Source organism: Manacus candei, unplaced genomic scaffold (genome assembly GCF_025592945.1).
Source record: "Manacus candei isolate 608988 ecotype Guabito, Panama unplaced genomic scaffold, ASM2559294v1 h1tg000169l, whole genome shotgun sequence".
In the NCBI taxonomy this organism is placed as follows: domain Eukaryota; kingdom Metazoa; phylum Chordata; class Aves; order Passeriformes; family Pipridae; genus Manacus; species Manacus candei.
The window spans coordinates 78481-104007 of record NW_026138217.1 but is presented as its reverse complement, the minus strand read 5'-3'; the positions used below and the strand labels follow the sequence as shown (position 1 = coordinate 104007).

The window sequence follows — 25527 nt, the reverse complement described above, 5'->3', positions numbered from 1 at the left end:
CCCTGCAGCCAAGGAGAAGCTGCTTCAAATCCCCCCCTCGAGCACTTGTGTCCCAAAAACCCTCCTTTTCCCCCCATTTCCTCCCTCACCTCCCTCTCCCGGCGACCTTCCCAAGCGCAAACCACTGCTAAGCAACAGGTTCTGTTGTGCTCCCCCGGCCAATCCCGTTCCCATGTTCCCATTCCCATTTCCTTGGCACCACCGAGGAGAGGGAATCACAGAAGCCCATCCCAGTCCCTCCGAGCAGCCCCGGGGGGGAGGAAAAGACTCCACTGTGGCATCCAAAGCGTTTTATTGTTCACTCTGAGGCATCCCAGTCTCACCTGGCTTTGCTGCCAGGCCCAGGGAAAAGCTCCGAAAGCAAAATGCCCGTCAGCCAGTTGGAAAAGGAAAATCCAAGGCACTGAATAAAAAAACAAGTGGGATTTCGTACGTGGAAAAGGCTTCATATAAATAGGTAAGAAAATATTTCTTTGTTTAGGGAGGAGTCTCAACCCCAGCTCTGTCCAAGAGACCGTTCTGTCCCTAACGAAAAGTCCATGGAAAGAAGTAAAAAATCCTGTCTTCAAAGGAGAGCAGGAATAAAGCAAACTTCCCAGAGTAAGAAATGAGGAATTTCAGCATGGAAACACCACGGCTGGAGCTTCCCAACATCCCAGGTAAGTGCTCAGGAAGAAAACCAAGGTGATATTCGGCATCTTGGCAGGCGTTGTGCGGAGCTGGGAGGTGGGATGTCTCCAGGAGGATGCTCCTTGCCCAGGGAAGGATTTATCCAGCCCAAAAAACCAAGGAGAAAGTCCCTGAGGAGACCCCAAGCACCCCCTTGTTATGGAGAAGAGGGGACGAACCGGATGGTTTTTCCCAAGGGAGAAGGTCTCCCGTGATCCAGGGGACAAGAACAGACCCTGGATGCAGCAGGCACAGGCGTGTGGAGTGTTTTAAGGCACATGGTTGGTTCTTTCCAGCACTTATTCCAGCATTTTGATGCCAGGCAGGATTTAAGGGCAGGAGTGAGGTGTCCTGAAGCTGCTTCTTTGGTCCCAAAGGAATCCCGAGGATCCCAGTACCCTTGTGGGCTCAGAACTGGACCCAGTTCCCCTGAGTCTGGTTAGGAGTTGACCTGGAGAGAGGGAAAATCAGGGAAAAAAGGGGATTTAGACCTGGAAGGGGTATCCAGGCAGCAAATGGGTCCTCCAGGATCACCCCAGAATTATCCTGGAGCAAGAAGTGCCCGTAGACTTGAACTCAGGGAACCTGCACCCCACAGAACCACAGAATGTCCTGAGCTGGAAGGGCCCCCAAGGATCACCCAGTCCAACCCCTGGCCCTGCCCAGGACACCCCAAAATCCCATCCTGTCCCTGGGAGCATTGTCCAAACGCTCCTGGAGCTCTGGCAGAGCTGCTTTTGAATCCCGAAGTTGGGACTGGGTGGAGCAGTGCCCCCACCCCAGCGGGGTTTTCCAGCAAAACCAGCAGGATTTGGGGCACCCCCATCCCACCCAAAGCCCCTCCAGGCTCACCCCGAAGCTTTGGCAAAGTCTCCCCAGGCGTCGGCAGCGGGAGCAGCGGGAGCAGCGGGCTGAGGCCAGGACAGCACCGAGTCTGTGGGCAGAGAGAACACAAACACCAGGGGTGATTTCCTGCCCTTGTTCCCGCATTCCCCCAGCTCCAAAGGATTCCATGGAGCCTGAAGCTCTGCCGTGCCCAGACCTGTGATGGGCGTTCCCGGGAGCCGGGCGGGGCCGGGCAGGGAGGGCGGGCGCTCTCCACAGGATTTCCCCCCGGGAGGCGGTGGGAGCAAAGTCAGGCCCCCGGGCCCTGCAGGACGTGGTCTGGTGTTCCCTGTGGCTCCTTCCTTTTTCTTCATGTTCTGAAAGAAGAGTGGGAATTTTGGGTGGGATCACATTCAAAGCCAGAGCTGGGGAGCAAATCCCACAAAGCCAAAGGGGTTTATTCTGGGGATAAAATCCTGCGGTGCTGGGATATCCCACTGCTGGTGCATCCAAAGGGGTCACACCAAGGGTGGGATTTTGCCCAAAAATCCCACAGACCCGGTTCTGGAACCAGGAGTTGTAACAACCCCCCACAAATCCCTGCAGGCAGCGTTATCCCAACGGGCTCTGCTCCAGCATTCCTCCTGCGGGAGGATTCTGGGGAGAAGCTGCTGCTTTCTTGTGCCACCCGAGGTTGGAATTAGCTGGAAAAGCCCCTCACAGCGATGTTGAGTTTGATGGTTTGTCCTTCCTTGAATCCCAGATCCAGTTTGGGTCCCTGATCCAGGTCCTGCCGGGCCAGCTCGCTCTGCTGCCTCACCCACCTGCGGGAATTAAATCCATGGAAAAGGAGACGTCACCAGGCTCCCCCAGACAAATCCTGCTCAGGATCATCCCCCGGGCCCGGCAGCAGCTCCTTAAAGGCTTCGGACGTGACCCGAGACCTCACCTGCCGGGGCACTGCAGGGACAATTCCCACGGATCCTCCAGCCATCCCTCCCCAAACCCCACCATTCCCAGCAGCTGGAACAGCATCCCAGTCCCTCAGGGGCACCCCCTTACAGGTGGCATGTGAAGGAGGGAAATAAATCAGGGAATTTGCCCCCTTTGGGGCTCGGAAGCCCAGTTTGGGACACGGCTGATACAGAGGGCAGGGATACAAGAGTTCCCAGCTCTTCCCACCACACCTGCCCACTTCTCCAACATTCCTGGGGGACACCTGCCAAAACTGGGGCTGAGGAGCCGGGAAAGGCACAGACTCACTTGAAATGGTCCTGCAGGGCCACGTTGAAGTCAAAGGCATCCCCTCGGTCCGCGAAGCCGACCCCGATGAACGCCCGGCGGCCTGGAACGGGGAGGGATAGGGGCTGGAATGCACAGCAGCAGCAGAGGAGGAGGGATGGGATAGTCCATCCCACACATCCTCGTGCCTGCTGCCAGCTCCAGTGAGAGCTGGGACTGTGGAGCCTGAGCCATGGCACTGGAGATCACAGAATCACAGAATCCCAGGGTGCTTTGGGTTGGAAAGGACCTTAAGGATCATCCCATTCCACCCCCTGCCATGGCAGGGACACCTCCCACTAGCCCAGATTGCTCCAAGCCCTGTCCAACCTGGCCTTGGACACTCCCAGGGATGGGGCAGCCACAGCTTCTCTGGGAATTCCATCCTAGCCCCTCCCCACCCTCACAGGGAGGAATTCCTTCCCAATATCCCATCTGTCCCTGCCCTCTGGCAGTGGGAAGCCAGTCCCTTGTCCTGTCCCTCCATCCCTTGCCCCAAGTCCCTCTCCAGCTCCCTGGAGCCCCTTTAGGCACGGGAAGGCCACAATTAGGTCACAGCAAACCCTTCCCTTCTCCAGGGATTTCACCTCGTTGGTGTAAAACCCCTTGGAAGGGAACACAAAGCAGAGCTGGCACCATGGGGAGGATCCCGTGCCCTCACTCCAACACCGAGCAGGAAAATCCAAGTGTTTGTGTTCCTGGTGAAGGTCAGAGCCCTGCTGATGTGTGGGAGTGAGAGAGTTCCTCCCTCTGCCACCCTGTGCAGGGATATCCTGCCCTGGAAAGCAGGAATCCTTCCCAAATAATTCCTCCATTTGCCACCCTGTGCAGGGAATATCAGCCCTTAAAAACAGGAATCTTTTCCAAACAATAATTCCTCCTTTTGCTACCCCAGGCAGAGAATGTCCTGCCCTGGAAAGCAGGAATCCTTCCCAAGCAGGAGCAGGGAGGGCTCTGAAGCCTTCCCAAGGTCTCTGGTGACACACCATTCTCATCCTCGACCCGGATGACGAAGTATCTGCTGGAATCTGTCACGCTCTCCACAGCAATTCCCGGGAACTGCTCCACAGGTGCCTGGGCAAAGAGCTCCCCTGGAAAAGAGAGACAGGAGCGGGATAACTCCGGGCCACGGCAGCACATTCCCGCAGGATCCGGGGATCGCCCCTCACCCGAGGTCTTGTCCTCCAGGCGGATGAAGGCGGTGCTGCCGCGGGCCGTGATCCGCAGCCGCCCGCTCCAGGCCGGCTGGTCCAGCTGCCACTCCGCGGCTCTGGAAAACAGGGAATGCATCTGAGCCCCCCAAAGGCCCCTCGGAGCTGGGATAGGGAGCGGTGGGAAGGAGGGGGTTTGTCCCAAGAGCTCCCGTTTCCCCCAGAGCAGCTGCTGGGTTTGGGTTTGGGGGGAGCAGCAAGCACAGCACGGGAGGTTTCAGGTCCCTTTCTGGGTTTGGGTTCAGGGGGAGCAGCGAGCGCTGCCCGGGAGGTTTCAGTTCCCTTTCCACAGGGGTTCCGAGAGAAGTAGCTTCTGGGTGGTGCTGGGCTGGGCCAGGCACAGCCTGGCTGGGCCAGGATGGACTTCAGTCCAGGACTGACGGGAGGGGGACCCCAAAACACCCGGGGGGATGGAGACAAGCCCTGTGGGGCAGGGATGGGGGACGGGGGGGGGGCAGAGAAACCCTCTGAAGGGCAGAGATACCTCAGGGGGCAGTTCTTGCTGCCCCTGGGGAGTTGCAGACCCCAAATAACTTATGGGGCCTGTATAACCCCACTCCCCACAGCGAGGGGCGGACCCCAAACACCCTCTAAGGAGGGGACCCCCACGAAGCCCACGGGGAGGGGCTGCCCCCAAACACCTTATGAGGAGGAGGGGACCCCTCACCCCACGGCCGGGGGGACCCCCTAGAGCCCACAGGGAGGGGACCCTCCACAGCCCGAGGGCAGGGACGGCCCCCCCGCGCCCGGAGGCGCTGACACCGCTCGGGGCGGGCTCGGGCCGCACCTGTAGCCGCGGTTGGAGGCCCTGGGCGGGACGCGGTACACGAGCACCGCCGGCTTCACGCACAGTACGGCCTCGTAGTCCTCCCGCTCCGCAGCCATCGCGGCCCCGTCCCGGGGCCGCTCTGTCCCCGGGCCGCTCTGTCCCCGGGCCGCTCTGTCCCCGGGCCGCTCTGTCCCGGGGCCGCTCTGTCCCCGGGCCGCTCTGTCCCCGGAGCCGCTGTGTCCCCGGGCCGCTCTGTCCCCGGGCCGCTCTGTCCCCGGAGCCGCTCTGTCCCCGGGCCGCTCTGTCCCGGGGCCGCTCTGTCCCGGGGCCGCTCTGTCCCGGGGCCGCTCTGTCCCGGGGCCGCTCTGTCCGGGGGCCGCTCTGTCCCGGGGCCGCTCTGTCCCGCCGCCTCGCTGCTCCCTCGCTGCCGCCTCCGCGGCCGCCCCAGCGCGGGCGGGACCTGCCGCCGGGAGGCGCTTCCGCGTCCGCGGCGCCCCCTGGCGGACGGGAGGACCCGCTGCGGGAGCTCGTCCCAGTTTGCTGCTGGAACTGGGAACCAGCTCGGCCGGGGGGCAGCGGCCACATCCCGGCCTGGACCCTTCCCCCTGGAGCTCTGCGGCTCCAAGTCACTAAATTCAGGGGTTTGTGGGATTTTATACATAAAATAATTGTTTATATAATTATATATTTATATTCTATTCTATATATTCTATGTATTCTATTCTATATATTATATTCTACTGTAATATTCTATATTATATATCATTTTACTATATAGAATTATATATTATTATATACAATATATAATACAGTATTTTATAATATAGTCTTATATAATATATACTGAATATTATATAACATATATACTACATATATTTTTATATCTTTATATCTAAGTCGACATAAAATATTTTAAATATTTATATCAATATTTATTTGTATATATACAGACACCAAATATTCATATTATGTTATAACATTATAGTTGTACTATGCTATCTTGTATTATATATTTTACATATTCTATACATTTACAAATACTTTTTATTTTATATATTTACATCTATTATATATTTATTTCAATATTTATTTGTATATGGACCCCCCATATGTTTATATTATAACATTATATATTATATACATTTATATGTTATGTTTTATTGTATATTATGTTGTTGTATTATATATTATACATATTTTATACACTTTAGTACATATTTTTATATATTTGCAGATATTTACTTGTATATAGTTGGTTTTATATAAATTTATATGTACTTATTTATATCTATTTATATTATGTCATATACTATTTATATATTATAAACTTGAAAGTAATTAAAAATCACAACTCCAAGGGAATGGGGGCCCGTGGGAGATTCCAGGGCTCCTGGAATCCTCCTGCCCTGGGCACCTCCACAGCCTCCTCCTCCTTTTCCAGAGGTTATGGAGCACAACAGCCACAGGATGGAGCAACAAGACAATTAAAGTTAATTTAATTAATTAATTAATTAAAAATCGCCTGCTCACATCCCGAGTGGGTCCACATCCTCCCTCCCAGGACATCTCCCACCAACCCTAAAACCGGAGCAAAATACCCCCTCCTTGGCTCAAACCCACCCAGCTTTTCCCAGCTTTTCCCTTCCCGACGGATTCTGAGCTCGGGCCCCGAGAGGAACAAAACGGGGAGAACCGAAAGTCCTTAAAAGTTTAAAGACATTTATTTAAAATACAATTTATAAAACGTTTTTCTCTCCGGCGCAACGCCTGTGGGGCGCAAACACGCGGGTCCCGTGGCCCTGCCGCCCTCCTCGGGCCGCGGGCGCTCCCCGCAGGACCGCCGAGCCCTGCCCGCGGGCGGGACGGATCCTGGGCACCGGATCCTGGCACCGGGGTGGAGCGGCCGGGAGGAGCCCGGGCGGAGAAGGAGGTCTCGGTGCTGGAAAAGGACATTTCGGTGCTGGAAAAGGGAGATTTCGGTGCCGGGGATGGAATTTCAGTGCCGGACACGGAGATTCCGGTGCTGGAGGAGGCAGTGGCTGAACACTGCCCAGCCCCACCGGGAGCCGGGTGGGTTTGGGGTTTTTTGGCTATTCGGTGGGGTTTGGGGAATAGTTAAGGAAAGGCGCGGTGACTGCGGTTATTGCTGACGTCCTTCTCCCCTCCCGCTCCCTCCCGGAGCTCATCCCGACCACCAGCCGGGGGGGAACTGAGACCCCCCCGAACCACTGGGGGCTGGGGATCCCGGGGGAATCCCAAGGGAATCCTGCCCCACCTGCAATCGGCCTTAAGGAGCTCACTGAGCTCCGGCGGATCCGTGGGATGCACAGGTAGTTTTTCTTTTCCCGTTCCTGTGGGATTTAAGCCATATTTCCATGCAGGAAGTGCTGCCCTGCACGGACACCACGTCAGGATTGGCTTGTTCACCCTTGAACCTACTGAAGGCAGCACCCAGACCCCAGGAATCTGCTGGGAATCCGCCAGGAACCACACAGGGAATTCCAGGTCCCCTCCGAGAGCAGCATTTAGTGTTCATCTCATCCCTTGATATTCAGCTTCATCCAGGGGGGAACATCCCTGTTCTTGCGGAGCACCGGCCTCCCCGGCCTCTTCCTGGGAGCTGGAGGAGGACAATCCCTTTCCTGAAGATGGAGGGATCATCCAGGCTCTCTCCAAGGCTGGGTTTGTTCCCAGTGTCTGGAATTCCGGGAGGCAAACGCAGCTCGTACCGTCCCTGCGGGGTTGGACCCTCTGGACATCCCGCTCTCCGTTCCAAGATACTCTCCTCCTCACCACATATCCCAAATTCTTCACTGCCTGGCCCTCTGTGGCCAGGCAGCAGGAATTTTCACAGGATCACTCCACATTCCCTTCTCCCCAAAACACAAAAGAGCCCAACCAAGGGGTGTTTTAAGCTTTTCCTCAAAGCAGCAGGAAAAGGGAGCCGAGCTTGCACAGGAGCGAGGCGTGGACCAGGTCTGGCTCTGAGGTATCCCGGGGGATCCAGGAGTCCAATTCTTCGGAAGGAGAAGCAAGAGCTTGTCAACCCCGAGCCATTCAACTCATGGAAATCCATTGGAATTCCTTTGGGAACACTGAACTACCTCTGTGGATTAACACAAACAGGTCAAACCCTTCCCACGCACTCGGCCGATCCCAGACAGAGAAAACAAACAGAAAATCAAACAGAAGAACCCAAAATCCTCGGAAACAGAACTCGCTCTGGAAGTGATGAGGACAACATGCGTGGCTGGGGACACTTCCCATCTTTTTTTTTCCTTAAATGCCAGGGTTTCGAGTACAACAAACGTTATTGCTGGCGCCAGCCCCGACCCGAGCGGCACACGCAGCTCCCGGTGCCCGAGTCCGGCACCCCCCTCCTTCTCCCGCTGGATCCTCGGGACAGCCCTCGGGATCGCCGCTCACAGTGGGTGCAGAGGGGAGGTCACAGTGCGTGGGGCTGAAGGTCACAGTGGGCAGAGCGAAGGGGTCACAGTGCAAATCATGCCGGGAGTCCCCCTTGCCCAGGTCCGTGTGTCCGTGCCGGGGGCCCGGCTTTCTGGAACGGCGGAACCGCGGCACATCCGCCCTTATCTGCGCTGCTTGAAGCCCTGGGAGCCATCGGGGCCCAGCGGCTGCCGGATCACATTGTTGGGCTGTCGGGTGTCCTCCGGCTGCGAGATCCGGGTGGGCCTGCAGGGAGAGAGGGGTCAGAGCCGCAGGAACGCGGGGTGGAACTCGTGTGCCCTTGGCAAAGCCCCAGGCGCCCGCTGAGGGGGGAACGCACTGACACGGGAATATCGGCACGAGCTTCCCAGCAAGGGAGGACGTGGAGCTGCTGGAGCCAGTCCAGAGGAGACACCAAGGGGATCAGAGGGATGGAGCAGCTCTGAGATGGGGAAAGGATGAAAGAATTGGGATTGATCAGCCTGGAGGAGAGAAGCTCCGGGAGCTTAGAGCCCCTTCCAGAGCATAAAGGGGCTCCAAGAGAGCTGGAGAGGGACTTTGGACAGGATAAGGGGGAATGGCTTCCCACTGCCAGAGGGCAGGGATAGATGGGATACTGGGAAGGAATCCTTCCCTGGGAGGGTGGTGAGGCCCTGGCACAGGGTGTCCAGAGAAGCTGTGGCTGCCCCAGCCCTGGAAGTGTCCAAGGCCAGGTTGGACAGGACTTGGAGCAACCTGGGATAGTGGGAGGTGTCCCTGCCATGGCAGGGAGTGGGATGGGATGAGCTTTAAGGTCCTTTCCAACCCAACGCATTCCATGATTCTATGAGGATGACTCGGGGTGCCCTCCCTGCTCTCTACACCCCCAGCCTGCTCTTCCAAGGTGCTCAGATCATCCCATCCCTGCACCGGGCACGGCCGGGGCACCTCCAGCCCCGGGGGCACCGCTGGCACCCTCTGGACAAGAAGGACATTGAGGGGCTGGAGCATGTGCAGGGAAGGGAAGGGAGCTGGGAAGGGGCTGGAGCAGCAGGAGTGGCTGAGGGAGCTGGGGGGGCTCAGCCTGGAGAAAAGGAGGCTCAGGGGGGACCTTCTGGCTCTGCAACTCCCTGACAGGAGGGGGGAGCCGGGGGGGGTCGGGCTCTGCTCCCAGGGAACAAGGGCCAGGAGGAGAGGGAACGGCCTCCAGCTGTGCCAGGGGAGGCTCAGGTTGGACAGCAGGAGGAATCTCTCCATGAAAAGGGTGGTCAGGCACTGGCAGAGCTGCCCAGGGAGGTTTGGAGTCCCCACCCCTGGAGGTGTTCCAAAGGCGTGTGGATGTGGCACCTGGGGATATGTGGTGACCACAGTGCTGGGTTAATGGTCGGTCTTGATGATCTGGGACAGCTTTTCCAGCCTTAATAATTCCATGATTTATGGCCTTATCAGGCACTTCCCTCCACTCCCACCTCGTGGAGGCTTTGCTGACAGAGCACTGCTCCCTCCCTGCTCCTCACTCTGCTCTCCAAGGAGCTCATCCCTGAGCTCCACCAGGCAGGCATTCCCGAGGAGCGCCCGGGGCGCTCTCACCTGTCCAGGATGGGCTTCTCCTGCTCCTCCTCGGGGCTGGCGCTGCCCAGGATGCGTTTCCTGGCCTCGGCGTACTCCGCCTCCCTCTGTGCCAGGGATTTCACCGGGAAGGCCGGGCGGCTGGCCGAGTTGGGCGTGCTGAGGACGCCGTTGGTCGTGGGCCTCTTGAGGATGCGGATCTGGGGGGGAGGCCCCGAGGGAAGGCTGTCGTCCTGGATCACGATCGGCACTTTGGGAGGAGATTTGGACTTTCTACTGTTTGAAACAAAAACACCAGGTTGGGAGTTGGGGGTTTTTTTTCCTGCTCCCAGTGTGAATTCCTGGTGGGCAGATGCCATTCCTGTGATTAATGGCAGCCTGGAGTAATTAAAGAGCTCGTTATATTTGTAACCCTAAACTGGAGCAGCAGATTAGCTGGGAAAGGGATGGAAAATCAGGCCCTGCTGCATTGACATCATCAAACTCCCCCGAAGGGAAGGGAACAAACACTGGGTTAGCATTTGCAGTCAAAGATGTTGGTATAAGCACCTTGATTTCATTCCCTGCAAGGAGTGTCAGGGCTCCACTCACCAGGATACCCAGCCTTCACTCCAGCCCTGCCATTTCACTCCTCACAACCCCTCTCACCATCAGATTATTTTTATAGTCCCTTTTCTGCACAGAATTCCCAGAGAATTAAACCCATGACAATCAAAGGGGAAAAAAAAATCCAACAACAGGAGCTGTCAGCAGTGAGTAGAACCCCTCTGGCAGGAGGCAATAACACCCCTCCCCACCCTCAGCCAAAGGAAGCAGGAAAAGAAAGTCTCTCTGATGCAAGACAAGGCAAGTCCACTGAGGGCCAGGAGCCGGGATTACCTGACTCACCCATTTCTTCCTGGGAGAGGCTTTTTCTTACAAGGCTTCCCCAAAGCTGTAGCTACATCCCGTCTGGAAGACCCGGCTCTGAAATAAAATCACTCTCAGGAAGCTTTTTGCTGCCCTGCTGTGGGTCCCAAGGGCCATCCAGTGGCATGGATACAGGGATTCCCTAATCCTCAACTCCAACCCAGTGCTCCCTGCTCAGTCTGAAGCCGTTTTCCCGCTGTTCCCACTCCCTAGGCCTCCAGCTGTCCAACAGCACCTCGGGAAAACCGGGATTCCACCAGCCCCACGGCGGCGTTACCTTTCCTTCTGTGTGATCTTCAGCTTCTTCTCCAACCGCCTGTCTATCTCCTGGAAAAGATGGACAGAGAGATGGGAATGTGATGGATTGAATCAAATAAAGCCAAATCTCATCCCAGGGGTGGGAGTTTGAGCCTGGCTGAGCACAGGTTTAATGTCACTCTTCTGTACCTGCACTGGGGGTAGGGAGGGTGTGATCCCATCCCAGGATGACTTGGGAATTAAGAGGCAAGGAAAAGCAAAGCCAGCATGGATATTCCAAGAGAAAAGTAAAGCACCACATCCATTCTCCTGTAACCAGGAGTACACCTACAGCAGGCCGAGCATCCAGAGGATCGTGGCCTGATGCCCTCATTGCTCACTTTAAGCACTTCAGGTGGCCAAAAAAGCTCTATTTTGGGTTAAAAAATGGGACTACACAGCAAGGTTTCCCAGATCCCAGCAGGAACCTGTGCTAAACCTCCTGGGCAGAGGAGTAGCCCAGGGAGTGATCCACAGGCCTGATTCCAGCCGGGAGCTGAGCCTGGATCCCATGGCCAGGGTGATCCACAGGCCTGATTCCAGCTGGGAGCTGAGCCTGGATCCCGTGGCCAGGGTGATCCACAGGCCTGATTCCAGTGGGAGCTAAGCCTGGATCCTGCAGCCATGCAGAGGACTGGCTGGCAGGGCCACATTCCTGCCCTGAAGTCAGGAGAAGTCCCTGCCCTGCCCCACACGCAGGCAGGGAGCTGCTGGAGTGGATCCGAGCCCGGCTGAGCTGCTCCTGCCCTTGGCTGCCGAGTCACCCACGGCAGGACGTGTTCCCACCCGGAGCACCGGGATCTGAGCAACTCTGTCCCAGGCTGGAATCAACCCAGCAAAGGTGTTGGGGTGTTGCAATCCAAGGGATTACAGAGAGACTCTTGGCTGAAGAGGAGAACAGAGCCAAGTTCCAACCCTTCTCCAGGTGACCTGCCCCAACCCCACTGGTATTTTTAGATCCCGTGAAAAGAGGCTCCAAAATAGCTCTTCATGTTTTATTTAATCACCAAGGAGAGAGGAAAACCGACCTGAGAGCGTCCTGGTTTTGCCAGCTGATAACTGGCAATACTGAAGGAAATTCCAAGCTTATGGCAGGATGCAGCTGCCCTACTTTAAGGCCTGTTTGCTTCCCCAAAAAGCCACGGGAGCTGTCCCTGCCGGCACAGACCGTGGCGGGCACGGCCTGGCAAAGGAACTGGTCTGCCCGGGAATTCCCTGCTGCCCCAGTGAGCAGGGAATGACCAGAAGTCACCAGGAGTTGCCAAACCAGTGTTTGCTCTGGGTCACATGGGCCAACAGCCCATGGGAGCCTCCACCTAGAAAGCAATTAATCATTTGGGGGAGATAAAGGGTGGGTGGGAGGTTGAATTTCCTACCAAACTCTGTCCTGGGAGGCACCAAAACCAGGGAGGAGCTTCCTGAGGTGCTGGGCTGGAGCAGGGCACAGCCACAGCCTCCCACGGGGGGCAAACACCTGCAGCTTCCTTCCTCTCCAGGGGACTGGGAGGAAAACCTCATCCCAGCACCATGCAGGAGGGAGGGAAAATGTCCATCATCCACCTGCTGCCCTCACAGAGAGGAACAGGGAACAGGGAACCAGACATCCCAGGGAGGTGTTGGGGAGCAGCTGGTGGCAAACAATGGGAGTCAAACCAAGGGGAAGGGGCTGGCTTGTCCCTGAGCCAGACAAGGTGACATCCTGCTACACAAGAGCCTTTAAAGCAGATTTGCAGACTCAGAGAGTCAATCATGGCTCCCAGGGCCTCCTGGAAGCCATGGGAGCTTCCCCAAATGTCCCTTAAGAAATATTTTGGCACGTGGAAAAGAGACAGTGATGGGAAAACAGGGTGGAAGGTGGAGAAAACACACCCAAGAGCCTCCCAACTCATTTCACTTGGTGCTCAGAGTGAAATCAGCCACTCCAAAGCCAAGGGCGAGTCGGGATCAGGGTGCTGAGCCCCCCAGCTGGGAGTGTGGGGCATGGAACTGGGACAGGACACAAGGAGGGCTCTGCTCTGCTCCCTCCATCCCAGTACAGCAGAGGTGGTTTGACCAGAGCCACGTTCCCACATCCCTGGGGGCTCTGCAGGGTCAGCCCTGCGACACCCTGGAGCTGCAGAGCGTCACCTGGAGCTCAGCCCCTGGAAACACGGGGAGGAATGTCCCTGTCCCAGGGACTCCCAGTGCTGCTGGACAGCTCTGGAACCCCACAGCAACCGTGCTTCCTCCAGCACCACCTGCAGCCTCCCCACCCAGAGCAAAACCCCAGAGCAAAGGGCTCTGATCTGCTCAACACCACAACTCATTCCAAGGAGTCCTTCAAAACCATCAGGAGCCCTTCACCGTCCGTTTCCCTCCTTCCCACTCCCGGGCAGAGCAATTCCTGCTGAATCCTTGGGGGTATCCCAATCTCCCAACGGAGCAGAGGCGTGTGGTCCTGGAGCACAAACCACCCCAACCACTCTGGGCAGCTGCTCCCTGACTGGGGAGCTCCTCACACAATCCCACGGAATCCTCTGGGTTGGAAAAGCCCTCCCAGCCCCTGGAGTGCCCCCTGTGCCCGATGCCCACCTTGTCCCCAGCCCAGAGCACTCAGTGCCACGGCCAGGCCTTCCTTGGGCACCTCCAGGACTGGGCACTCCAAACCTCCCTGGGCAGCCCCTTCCAGTGCCTGACCACCCTTTCCAGGGAGAAATTCCTCCTCCTGTCCAACCTGAGCCTCCCCTGGCACAGCTGGAGGCTGTTCCCTCTCCTCCTGGCCCTTGTTCCCTGGGAGCAGAGCCCGACCCCCCCCGGCTCCCCCCTCCTGTCAGGGGGTTGCAGAGCCAGAAGGTCCCCCCTGAGCCTCCTTTTCTCCAGGCTGAGCCCCCCCAGCTCCCTCAGCCACTCCTGCTGCTCCAGCCCCTTCCCAGCTCCCTTCCCTTCCCTGCACACGCTCCAGCCCCTCAATGTCCTCCTTGTCTGGAGGGTCCCAGTGGTGCCCCCGGGGCTGGAGGTGCCCTGGCCATGCCCAGCACAGGGACAGGCCCTGCCCTGTTCCTGTGCCCCCCCTGGGCTGGGACAAGGAGCAAAATTAGGAGCAGCTAAAATATTCCTAAAGTTCCAACCTCAGCTCTTGGAACCACTGTGTTCTCTCCAAAACACGAGGCTTCCTCCACACGTAGAAATCTTGGCAGAATCCCATAAATCCCCCACTCCCACCAAACACAGACGTCCCACTCCCACCTCAACCCAAACAACTGTTAGTCCTGCATGATCCTCGGAATTCCTGGCACTGCTGAGGGGATTCCAGCTGCCTCCAGATACCCACTGAACTTTTGGGCAGAAGAGGTCTCCCTTTGTGTTTAACCAGATGGTCAAAGAGCAGCTCCTCACCTCACACACCTCCTGATGGGGTACAAGTTGTGTTTCCTATTAACTGCAAGGACAAACCCCCTATTCCTCAGGACATTCTCAGTGTTTACTCCAAGGATTTTTGGAATTGCAGCCTGGAGGTGTTTGAACACCACGTGCAGACACAGCCCCAGCCTGAGCAGCCTCTCAGCTCGTGACAGGGATCACTGCTCCCATTTAAAAGCAGGAGCACCTTGGCATGGCTCATTTTTAATTAAAATCAAATCCTTGCTGATGTGATGTCATTCCCTTCCCACTGCTGTGTCACGCTGGGGATAAGGAGATAAAATTAGGAGCTGACTCGGCGGGCAAGCGCCAGAAGCACTACAACAACCCAAAGGCACGAGCTCTCCACAGGCAGCTGGGTCTGGAATCCGAGGACGTCAGTTCTGGGCAGGTCACGGCGTTCAAACCCCACTGATTCATCACCTGGGGAGGCTCTGCCAGCTCCCAGTCCCAGGCAAACTTATTTATAGCCCCAAACACTAAGCCTGGTTCCCACCCCCTCCCCAAAGATCCGTCAGGAATGCCAGCCCCCTATTTTTAGGGCTATTATGTCGGGATGCCACGCGGGCCCCAACAAACAGCCCGAAGGAGACGCTGCTCTGACATTTCAGCCGAGGACATCACGGAAACTGAGCCCCAGCCCAGCCCCCCTTCCTGCCCTCAGCCCCGGGAAAAGAGCAGAAAGGATGGATAAAACACCCCCTGGAATGCAGATGGATCCCAGGACACAAACCTGCTGCTCAGATCCCACATTCCCATGTTCCAGTATCCTAAAGAACCACCCCACCAGTAAAGCTGGGAATTGGGTGATGTTACTGGGGAGCTGGAGATGGATATTCCATCCCAGGAACGTGTCCTTCCTCCTATGGATCACAGTTTCACATGGGATTTAGGCACATTCTCAAGCAAAACCAGCTCTCCAGTACTTTGCAAAGCACAGGGAGGCCGAGTCAGTCCTTGCTGTGTCCAAAGGAATATCTGGGAATAACTGCAATGTGTTGGACACATACAGAGCATTATCCTCCCCATCCCTGCCAGAAGGACTCTCCAAAGAGACTGAATTCCAGCAGCTCCAAGCTCGGCTGGTTTTCATTCCAAGTTCAGTGACTGACCCCAGTGGAGGGTTTGAGGGAAGGAAGTGACCTGGGTTCCCAGAAATCCCTCACCCTGGGGGGGTATTTCCCTCTCTGCCTCCACAACTCCTTTGCAGAAACCCAGAGGCGATCCCTCCCAGACTCCCTGTGCTCCCCTGGGTATCTGACCACATTCCAAACACAGCTCTGGAAAACCATTAACCACGTCCTGTGCTGTGTTTGCTCCCCAGCACAACCTTCCACCCCTGCCATCGACCAACGGGCAAGATCCAGCCCTGGAGCAGGGAATTCCCACAGCCACGGGCTCATCTGCTCACTAAAGCACCACTCGGGCATCTTCAGAAGGAATGAACTGCAGGGCCTGGGTATTGCTCTTTTCCTTAGGAAATACAAACAGGTTTTAGTAGCTGAGGTCACCAAAGCTGTTGATGAGACCCAAAACTTGAAATGCTTCACCAAAAACACTGTGAACCAGGAGCAGACGTGGCCAATCCTCCAATGTCCTCACCAGCCACCTACTGCTTTGCTCCAAAGATGAATTAACCTATGAATTATTGCAACATTCCAATTCCTGAGGCTCCTGGGAGTCAGACTGCTCCACGAATTAACTCTCCGAGTCACCCTGCTGTGCTCGGGCCCTGTCCCAGGAAAGCCTCAGATGTCTGGAAGCTGCTGGTGCTGATGTTTTCCATAGGCAGATCCTGCTCCTCAGCAGGAGACCGAGAAACAAGACCCAGGAGTATTTCTGGGAACGAGCCTGGCAGGCGCCACACGGAATTCCCAGCACGGACGTGCCACGGGTGGGAGCACTTGGGAGGGTGGCAGCAGCTTCTCCTGGGGCAACATCCACACCAACACTCACTTCCCACTAGTGAGGGACCTGCCAATTATTCCCAACATCCAAAACTCACTTTTCTTCCCCAAAAAACCACCTTTGCCAAGCAGCACGGAGCAGCAGGAATAGAAACTTCCATTTCCCAGTTTCGGGATTGTTTGGACCCATTAGAGCACCCAAAGCAAACGCTCAGGGAAAGTTCGCCCAAGGTCATTTTGGGGGGTGAAGTCTAAACCCATTCTGGACTGATCCCAGGGGGATTCTGCCCCTCTGTCCCCTCTGGACCCCCCTGCAGAGCTGCTCCAGCCCTGGGAACAGCACAGGGAGGACATGGAGCAACTGGAGAGAGTCCAGAGGAGGCACCAAGGGGATCAGAGGGATGGAGCAGCTCTGCTGGGAGCAAAGGATGAGAGAGCTGGGATTGTCCAGCCTGGAGAACAGAAGCTCCAGGGAGACCTTGGAGCCCCCTCCAGTGCCTAAAGGGGCTCCAGGAGAGCTGGAGAGGGACAGGACAAGGGAATGGCTTCCCACTGCCAGAGGGCAGGGATAGATGGGATACTGGGAAGGAATCCTTCCCTGGGAGGGTGGTGAGGCCCTGGCACAGGTTGCCCAGAGAAGCTGTGGCTGACCCATTCCTGGAAGTGTCCAAGGCCAGGTTGGATGGGGCTTGGAGCAACCTGGGCTGGTGGAAGGTGTCCCTGCCCATGGCAGGGGGTGGAAATGGATGGGCTTTAAGGTCCCTTCCAACCCAAACCAGTCTGGAATTCTGTGATCCTCAGAGCCCTTACACCAAACCCCAGTGGTTTTCCTCATGGACACAACCCCTGCACACCAAACCCTGCTGGCTTGCCCTCTGAGCACCCCAGTGGTTCACAGCCCAGAGGTCACAGTGTCACACTCCGGAATATTTCCCTCTGAGTTCGCTGTACTTCGATCCCATTTGGCAACTCCAGGGGACAGCAGCCAAATCCTTCGGATCCCGTGCCTTGGTGCCAGCCCTGCCCCTCAGACTCCTTGAGGTGACAGAAATGGGGGGTTTTGCCAACCCCAGGGGACCTGTCCTGCCCCAGGAGCGGGTGACAATCCCAGGCCCCCCAGCAGAAGGGCAGAGCTCACTCCCAGGCCTTTGGCTGCTCCCACCCTTCCCTAGAGGACCATCAGGAGGGGATGGGGCAGGTTTTCCCTTCCTGGTGGGATCAGGGAGGCACAGCACAGCCCTGCCAAGCCGCCCACCTGCAAACTGCAGGGGCAATGACACACAAGGGGATCAATGCCATGACTTTTTAAACCTATTTTAGGTTGTCAGCCTAATGTTTGACCTGCAGAGAACCACGGAATGCCCTGAGCTGGAAGGGACCCCCGAGGATCATCCAGTCCAACTGCTGGCCCTGCACAGACACCCCAACAATCCAAATCCCTGGGCACAGAGAGGTTGGAGCTGCCCCTTGGGAGGAACCGGAAACATTCTGACTTGAAATCAGCTATTAATGAAGACTCTGACACACTCCAGTTCCAGCTGGCAAAGGAATAACCAACAAACCCACCTGGAAAGCACCAATCCAGGGCTGAGGATTCCCTGAGACCATGGATACAGGGCTTGCACTCCAGTTTGGGAGCCCAGCTTCCCACCTGGCATTTAATTACTGGTTTAAGCAGGTAAACAGGCCTGAGTGTCTCCAACTGACCTCTGCCTTGTGTTTTCCAGCTGCCCAGAGCCAGCTGGGCCACACAACAGGAAACCCAGGAATTAAGGGCCATTAGTGCTGACTGACCCCAGCTGGGCTTTGAAGCCTTTCCATCCCCACTCCCAGCCGGAACAGCTCACCCCTTGCTCACACCCTGCCTTTCCATCTGCCACTCCTGGACGAGACAAACCTCCCCAGCTCAGAGACATTCCAAGGACCTAATTAATGCCCTGTGCCCGCGGGATTCCTGGGACAGGCGACACTGCTGGGGCAGAGGGCACCTGCACTGGCACAGGGGCACTGGGGGTGACACGTCCCCAAGGAGCTGCTCCGGTTTTGGGGCAGTTCTGATGGCACAGGACTAACAGACAAACAGGAGCCACTGGAGGATCTGTGTCACAGCCCCTTGGTCACCAAAGCAAAGCTGTGCTGGGGTTTTTGGGGGGTTTCCTTCCACTCACTGGGATCTCAGTGCTGCCTGACGGGAAGAGCTGCGAGAGAGAAACCAGGAGGCTGTTAATGAGGAGGCTGTTAATGAGGAGGCTGTTAATGAGGAGGCTGTTAATGAGGAGGCCCAGGAGCTCTGCTCGGCCCAGAGCTGCCCCTTGCTGACAACCCTCTTCTCCAAGGCCTCCAGTAGAAGTTCTCAGCACAACACCAAACACCACAGACAAAAAAGTCTGATGTGTTTTCTTTCCCAAGAAACACCCTCTGGGTGCAATATTAAAGAATGACATGCTGAGACACAAGAATGTACTCCAGAATCCCCCCATGGATCTCCCACTGTATCTCCACTGTTCCCTCATGTGCTGAAGGGTCTAAAAAATTAAATAACTCTGAATTATTAGAATGCCAGCATGGTTTGGGTTGGAAGAGACCTTAAATCTCATCCCATCTCACCCCCTGCCATGGGCAGGGACACCTTCCACTGTCCCAGGTTGCTCCAACCTGGCCTTGGACACTTCCAGGGATGGGGCAACCTGTGCCAGGGCCTCCCCACTCTCAGAGGGCTGAATTCCTTCCCATCTATCCCTGCTCTGTGGCAGTGGGAAGCCATTCCCCCTGTCCTGTCACTCTCAGGAGAACAGGATGGGTTCAAAGCTGCTCCCTGGTGTCTCCTGGTTTGTGTCAGACTGCCCTGCCTTGATCCTTTCTGTTGGGACCATCCTGTGCTGCCTCAGACCCACAGCAAACCAGAAAAAAAGGGAAGAAAGTCATGGAATATTCTGAGCTGGAAGGGACACCCAGGGATCACAGATCCAACCCCTGGCCCTGCCCAGACACCCCAACAATCCCACCCTGTCCCTGAGAGCACTGTCCAAACCCTCCTGGAGCTCTGGCAGCCTTGGGGCTGTGACACTGCCCTGGGGAGCCTGGTCAGTGCCAACCACCCTCTGGGGGAAGAACCTTTCCCTGAGATCCATCCCAACACCCCGGCACAGCTCCAGCCATTCCCTGGGTCCTGTCCTGTCCCCAGAGCAGAGGGGGCTGTCCCTGCACTGCCCTCGGGAGGAGCTGCAGGTGCCACAGCAGAGCCTCTTCCTGCCCTTGTCCCTCCTTTCCCCCCCTGCAGCAGCACAGGGCAGGGGCTGTCCCCCCCAGGGCAGGGGCTGTCCCACACTGCTCCTGCACCACCTGGGGCAGGACAGACCCCGCACAGGAGCAGGCTGGGCCCTCCCCCACTCCAGCCCTCCCAGCTTCCCACCAGCAGCCGAGGGGCTCCTCCTGCCAGGCAGGGGGTGAAACCCCCCTTTGTGCCCCCAAGCCAGGCCAGAGGGCAGCCCTCTGCCAGCCCTGCACACACAGCTCCCTTCCCACACAGCTCCAACTGCTCCACAGGCATCCAGAGCACAACAACTGCAACTGCAGCTGCTCCTCAGGGAAGGGAAGGGAGCTGGGAAGGGGCTGGAGCAGCAGGAGCGGCTGAGGGAGCTGGGGGGGCTCAGCCTGGAGAAAAGGAGGCTCAGGGGGGACCTTCTGGCTCTGCAACCCCCTGACAGGAGGGGGGAGCCGGGGGGGGTCGGGCTCTGCTCCCAGGGAACAAGGGACAGGAGGAGAGGGAACGGCCTCCAGCTGTGCCAGGGGAGGCTCAGGTTGGACATCAGGAGGAATTTCTCCATGGAAAGGGTGGTCAGGCACTGGCAGGGGCTGCCCAGGGAGGTTTGGAGTGCCCATCCCTGGAGGTGTCCCAGGAAGGCCTGGCTGTGGCACTGAGTGCTCTGGGCTGGGGACAAGGTGGGCATTGGGCACAGGGGGGATCCATGGGCTGGGAGGGCTTTTCCAACCCAGATGATTCTGGGATTTCTCAAGGAATCTCCCTGCTCAGCAGCACTGAGTAGAACCACAAACTCCCAGCAGTTTGGACCAGAAAAGGGTGTGAGAAAGGACAAGTGACTGGGATTTTTCCTTCTAAGGGCTCTAAAATCCCACCTGAGAAGCACCAGCAGGAAGGACAAAGACGTCCCAGGGCCGGGATTGGAGCAGCAGGACCATTTTAAACCATTACTCAAGGCCAGAGTCATCACCAGCTCCCACAAACAGCCATGTCCCTTCATGGAGCGGTTTGGGAGCTCTGGGATTAACTCCGACGCCGGGCAGGAGCCTCCCAGTGACTGCAGCCCCCTGGCATGGGCAGGAGTGGCAGCTCCCGGTGCCAGCTGGGCCCTGGCACCTCTCAGGGCATTGAGTTACAGCTCTATTTTGTCCCCTGGCTCCGGCCGGCTGTAACCCAACCCCTGCCCAGGATCCCGTTCTCTCTCCTCCCCAACTCACTACCAGGGGGTCCTGGTGCCCCCTGGCCCCCCGCGATCCGCGGCACCTCACGAGCCCGAGGTTTGCCCGGCAGGGAGGTTTCCTCTCCCCGCAGAGCCCCCGCCCACGCTGCCGCTCACACAGTGATTTTGGGTGCGAGCAGCACCCACCGAAACTCGCGGGGTCTCCCGCTCTGCCCCACGTGCTGCCGAAGCCGGCTCCGGAGCCGCCGCTCAGAGCGCGGCACAACTTCGGCCGCGCCGGGAGCCCCCACGTTGTGCCCTAAAGCAGCAGCGCGCTCAGAGCAAGAGGGAAAAGCGCCCTGGAGGTGACCCCGCGGTCCCCAGGTGCCCTGCGAGAGTCCCCGCGCTGCCGGGGGGGCGCGTTCTGGCGCTGCAGAGGGAACGCACCGCTCCGGCCCTCCCCGCTCGCACCACGCGGAGCTCCGTGCGGGGCCGGGCCGCGACCCCCGTGACCCGCCAGCGCGGGGGGGAGGGAGTGTGGACAGCGAGGAGCAGCCGGGGGCGGGCGGGCGGGCAGGGGGCCGCCCCCGGCGCTGAAGGCGGGCTGAAGGGGCCGCGGGGAGCGGGGCGGGGGTAGCCCGGGGCCCCCCACGCCGAGCGAGGCCGCGGCCCCTTTAAGAGGCCTAGCACGGCCGCGGGCCCGCCGCGCCCCGCCGCCTCCTCCGGCGGCCCCGCGCCGCCCGCCCGCGTCCCCCCACCGTGCCGGGCGCTGCCGGGCGGCCCCCGCGGCCGCGCTCACCCCGCTGTCGGCCGCCTCCTCCCAGCTCTCCGCGACCTCCTCATCTTCCATTTTAATTCCCGTCCGCCGCCGGGCCCGCGCCCCGCGCATGCGCGCGCCGCCCCCCGCCCGCGCCCGGCAGCGCACGCGCACCGCGCCCAAAGGGCGGGAACGGGCGGTTGGAATGGGGGCTGCGCGACGGCGCCTCCTGGCGGGCGGGAGGACCGAGCGCAGGGCGGGGCGTCCCCCTTTAATTTGGGGGCTTTGCTTTAATTTTGGGGTGTTCTCCCTTCAATTCTGGTGTATTCTGTGTCTATTTGGGATTTTTCCCTCTTGATTTTTGGGGGTTTTCCCTTGATTTTAAAGTGTTTTCCTTAATTTTGAGGTGCTTTCTCTAATTTTGGTGTGTTTTCCCTTAGCTTTGGAGTGTTTTCCCTTAATTTTGGCGTATTTTGTGGTGTTTTGCCTTAATTTTAGGTTGTTGTCCCTTAATTTTTGGGCGTTTTCCCTTAATTTTGAGGTGCTTCCTTTTACTTCTGCTGTGTTTTCCCTTAGCTTGGGCATATTTTCCCTTAATTTTGAGATGTTTTCCCTTTTGACATATTTTTGCATAATTTGGGGGTCTCTGCCTTAATTTTGTGACGTTTTCCCTTATTTTGCGGTGCTCTCCCTTACTCTTGAGGTGTTTGTCCCCTAATTTCTGAGTGTTTCCCTTAATTTTAGTGTGTTTTCTCCCAAGTTTTAGGTGTTTTCTCTTTATTTTGGTGTCCTTTCCCTTAATTTTGAGGTCTTTTCCCTTAGTTTTGGAGTATTTTCCCTTGTTTTAGTGTGTTTTCTCTTGATTTTTAGGTCTTTCACCTTAACTTTGAGGGGCTTTCCTTTAATTTTGAAGTGTTTTCCCTCAATTTTGATGTGTTTTCTCATAAATTGGGGGTGTTTCCCCATCATTTTGGGTTCCTGGTCAAATCAGCCCCTAAATTTAGGAAACTTTGGCCACCAATCCAACCTCTCATCCCTCCCATGTTCATCCATCCCCAATTTATGTCTCTCCATCCAAGCCCTCAGCTGCTCTAATGGAGCACAAGGACCAGCCCAAACCTTTAAAAACATCAAACTTCCCTCAAAAAACCTCTAATTTATTCAATTTATCTCATTTACCCCCAAGATATTCCCCACGCTGATGTATTATTTTAAGCTCTGCGCGACGCAGAGGTGTCTGGGGTGGGATCTGCATTTCATTTTCCTCACTCCAAACCCACCTGCCCCTTCAAGCATCCTAAAAATCCTCATTTCCACCCAGGAAATCACAGAAACTGCCCTTAAATCCCGAATTTCCCCCCAGAGCAGCCACATTTGCCGGCAGATGGCGACTGGATTCCTTAAAAGCACCAATAAACCTCCAGCTCAAACAAACCCAGATGCAAAGCCCGGGGCGTGCGGCGCTCGGGGAGGTTTAAATCCTTGGATTTCAGCTCTTTGGGCGGCTCAGAGGGGTGCGAAACACCGTCCCCTCGCCCTGGGAGCGGGGGAAAAGGCGCAGCAGCCTCGGGCTGTTCCTGCCCATCCTCTGGGATTTTTCCAGAGGGAAACAGGCACCGAGTTTTCCAGCAGCCGGGCATTGTTGGCTCCATCCCATGCAGCGTTCCAGCGGCGTTTTCCCGGGCGTTCCCCTCCATCCTGCTGCAAGAAGTCCCATTCCCAGCCCTGCCTGACCGCGGGCATCCTTTGGGATCCTTTGGGATCCTTTGGGAATGTGGTACTCACCTGGTGGGGGGTGAATCCCACGTCTCCTGCCGGGTTATCCCAGCCCTCCACGGGGCACTTGGGACACATTCCATGCGGTATCCCGGGCAATCCCAGCTCTCCACGAGGCTCCTGGCTCATCCCCTCGGGCAGGGAAGGCGCCTGGGATGCCGGGCGGGCTCCTCCCTGTGGGATGCAGCTCTGTGGGAGCAAAGAGAGGGCGGCGGTGACTCCCTGTGCCCCTTCCCTAAGGAATAACGTCCGCACGCCACTGGCCAGCGGGACTGGTGCCAAAACACAGCGGATGTTCCCACAGGGAACGGGCTCCGCTCCCTCCTTTCCTCACCTCCATGGCCAACGGAGTACCAGTGACCTCCAAGCTCGGGGATGGGTCACATCCCGCCCGCCCGCCGAGCCCTCAGGAGGCTCCAGGGCTGGGGGAAACACGCAGGGCTGGGCAGGGAGGCTCTCCGTGCCCGCGCTGTGCCTCCTGGGGCTGTGGATGAGGGTGGGAGCCCGGGAAGGGAGAGGGACAAGGAGCGGGACAGGGAGCAGGACCCGCCCTGACCCCTCCGCCTCAGCGCCGACCTCCCCAACATGGCGGCGCTGCCCGCCCGCCGCTCCCAAGATGGCGACGGGACCCGTCAAACATGGCGGCCGGGCACCCGTGCGGAGCGTTGACCTTCCCATCATGGCGACTCCACCGGTCCTGTTCCTCCCGTGTCACGTGATTCCGGGGGCGGGGTCGCGCCTGCGCAGTGCGCGGCCGGCGCGGCCGGGGCGGCGGCGGGAGGGCGGGGAGCGAAGATGGCGGCGCCGGCCGGGGCCGTCACCGGGGAGACGCGGCCGCCCCGCCGCCCGCAGCCCTGAGGGCCCGGCCCGGCCCGGCCCGGCCCGGCCCCGCCGGCAGGTGAGAGCGGCCCCGCCGCGCGGCTTCCCACGGGCGCGGCCCTTCCCGGGCGGCGGGACGGGTCCATGGGGCGGGACGGGCCTGGCCCGGAGGGACCCACATCTGAGGGAGGAGGGTGCGGTGAGACCTTCCCCCCCCTCCCCTCAGGGGTTTTTTGGGGGCCCCTGCGCAGGGAAGAGCCCTCGGGGGGTGTAGCCCGATCCCCTAAGGGGGAAGCCCCTTCCCTGCCCCGGGGGGGCGGCGCCGGGCTCCCTCAGGGCCCCAGGAAAAGCCGTGTTTCCCCCCCAAAACCCCATGTTTCTCCCCCTAAAACCACCACTCCCCCTGAAAAAGCCGTTATTCCCTCTGAAAGCCGTGTTTCCCTCCCAAAAACCCACACTTCCCCCTCAAAAGCCGTGTTTCCCCCAGAAAAAGCCGTGTTTCCCTCTAAGAGCCGTTTCCCCTCAAAAAGCTGTTTACCCTTCCCAAAAAGCCATTGTCCAAGAAAAAAAGGCCGTTCCCCCCCCAAAATCCATGTTTCCCTCCCTAAAAGCCACATTTGCCCCCAGAAAAGCCATTTTTCCAAAAAAAAAAATCCATGTTTCCCCTCTAGCAGCTGTTTCCCCCCAAAAGCCGTTTCCCCCTAAAATCCATGTTTCCCTCCCTAAAAGCCATATTTCCCTCCCAAAAAAGCCATTTTCCCCCCAAAAATCCTTGTTTCCCCCGGAAGCCATTCCCCACAAAGCCTTATTTCCGCCCAAAAGTCATGTTTTCCCCAAAAATTCTGTATTTCTCCCCCCAAAAAGGCGTATTTCCCCCCTAAAATGCGTTTCCCGCCAAAAGCCACGTTCCCCCCTAAAATCCATGCTTCTCCCAAAAAATCCATGGTTTCCCCCATAGAAGTTGTGTTTGCCCTCAGAAGTCCGTATTTCCCCCCAAAAATCCATATTTCCCTCAAAGAAGGCCACGTTTCCCGCCAAAATCCCTGTTTCCCCAAAAAGCCACGTTTCCCCCCCGGTGTCCCGTTATTCCCACGTAATTCCCCGTGAATCCACATCCCCACTCTCATCCCTTCGCCCCTGTGTGTATAAATCCCTGGATTTTGGCCCTGGGATTGCTGTGTTGGAGCAGCCGGTGGGATTTGGGGTGTTGCTCGCCAGTGTTTTCCCTGCCAGTCTCTTTTGGGAATGGCTTTATTTGGGATGGTTTTCCTGTCTCTGCGGGGGCTCAGGGATTATCTCCTGCTGCCCAGACCTCTCCCGGGCGTCTCTGGCTTTTCCAGTGGGGTTTTCCAATCGGGAAGGGCATTTCTTGGGAGGGGCAGGAGCAGAGCTTTGGTGTCTCGCCGTTAAGGACCCGAATTCCAAGGAATGCTTGGAGGAGGAACAAAAGGGGGGTGGAAACCCTTGCCTGGGGAAGTGTTCCATGTGTGGA

The 25527-nt window shown here is 57.5% G+C and overlaps 3 protein-coding genes across 8 annotated transcripts in view; 1 reads left to right on the top strand and 2 right to left on the bottom strand.

Moving 5' to 3' along the window:
• Positions 1-259: 259 nt before the first annotated feature.
• Positions 260-5181, bottom strand: NECAP2 (NECAP endocytosis associated 2). The gene is made up of 8 exons (XM_051773479.1): positions 4774-5181; positions 3945-4045; positions 3762-3866; positions 2758-2839; positions 2216-2318; positions 1712-1871; positions 1522-1603; positions 260-1120 (listed from the first exon to the last, which is right to left on the bottom strand). Exons 1-8 carry the CDS (start codon positions 4869-4871, stop codon positions 1078-1080), a joined length of 774 nt encoding a protein of 257 aa, XP_051629439.1. The 5' UTR covers positions 4872-5181; the 3' UTR covers positions 260-1077.
• A 1273-nt stretch (positions 5182-6454) lies between these two features.
• On the bottom strand, positions 6455-23796 carry SZRD1 (SUZ RNA binding domain containing 1). Of its 5 annotated transcripts, none has more exons than XM_051773489.1 (6): positions 23551-23796; positions 23226-23405; positions 10937-10986; positions 10639-10716; positions 9772-10026; positions 6455-8448 (listed from the first exon to the last, which is right to left on the bottom strand). In XM_051773489.1, exons 1-6 carry the CDS (start codon positions 23554-23556, stop codon positions 8346-8348), a joined length of 672 nt encoding a protein of 223 aa, XP_051629449.1. In that variant the 5' UTR covers positions 23557-23796; the 3' UTR covers positions 6455-8345. The 5 variants fall into 5 exon arrangements, with proteins under 5 accessions (XP_051629449.1, XP_051629450.1, XP_051629451.1 ...); XM_051773490.1 differs by having other exon boundaries at positions 9772-10023; XM_051773491.1 differs by lacking the exon at positions 10639-10716.
• A 190-nt stretch (positions 23797-23986) lies between these two features.
• Positions 23987-25527, top strand: part of FBXO42 (F-box protein 42) — a 45958-nt gene continuing 44417 nt past the window's right edge. For both annotated transcript variants that reach the window (XM_051773486.1, XM_051773485.1), the window contains exon 1: positions 23987-24114. The gene's annotated coding sequence lies outside the window, so the exon portion shown is untranslated. The remainder of the gene's footprint in view (positions 24115-25527) is intronic.

Excerpts from the sequence above, each read along its gene's own strand:
- NECAP2 (XM_051773479.1), bottom strand. The coding sequence starts at position 4,871 with ATGGCTGCGGAGCGGGAGGACTACGAGGCCGTACTGTGCGTGAAGCCG. Across the intron at positions 2,840-3,761 it reads CCGGGTCGAGGATGAGAATG|GCCGCCGGGCGTTCATCGGG; the intron begins GTGTGTCACCAG and ends TCCCCGTTCCAG. Across the intron at positions 1,604-1,711 it reads CCCGGGAACGCCCATCACAG|ACTCGGTGCTGTCCTGGCCT; the intron begins GTCTGGGCACGG and ends CTCTGCCCACAG.
- SZRD1 (XM_051773489.1), bottom strand. Across the intron at positions 10,987-23,225 it reads TGGGATTCACCCCCCACCAG|GAGATAGACAGGCGGTTGGA; the intron begins GTGAGTACCACA and ends CATCTTTTCCAG. Across the intron at positions 10,717-10,936 it reads AAGATCACACAGAAGGAAAG|AGCCGGGTCTTCCAGACGGG; the intron begins GTAACGCCGCCG and ends ATTTTATTTCAG.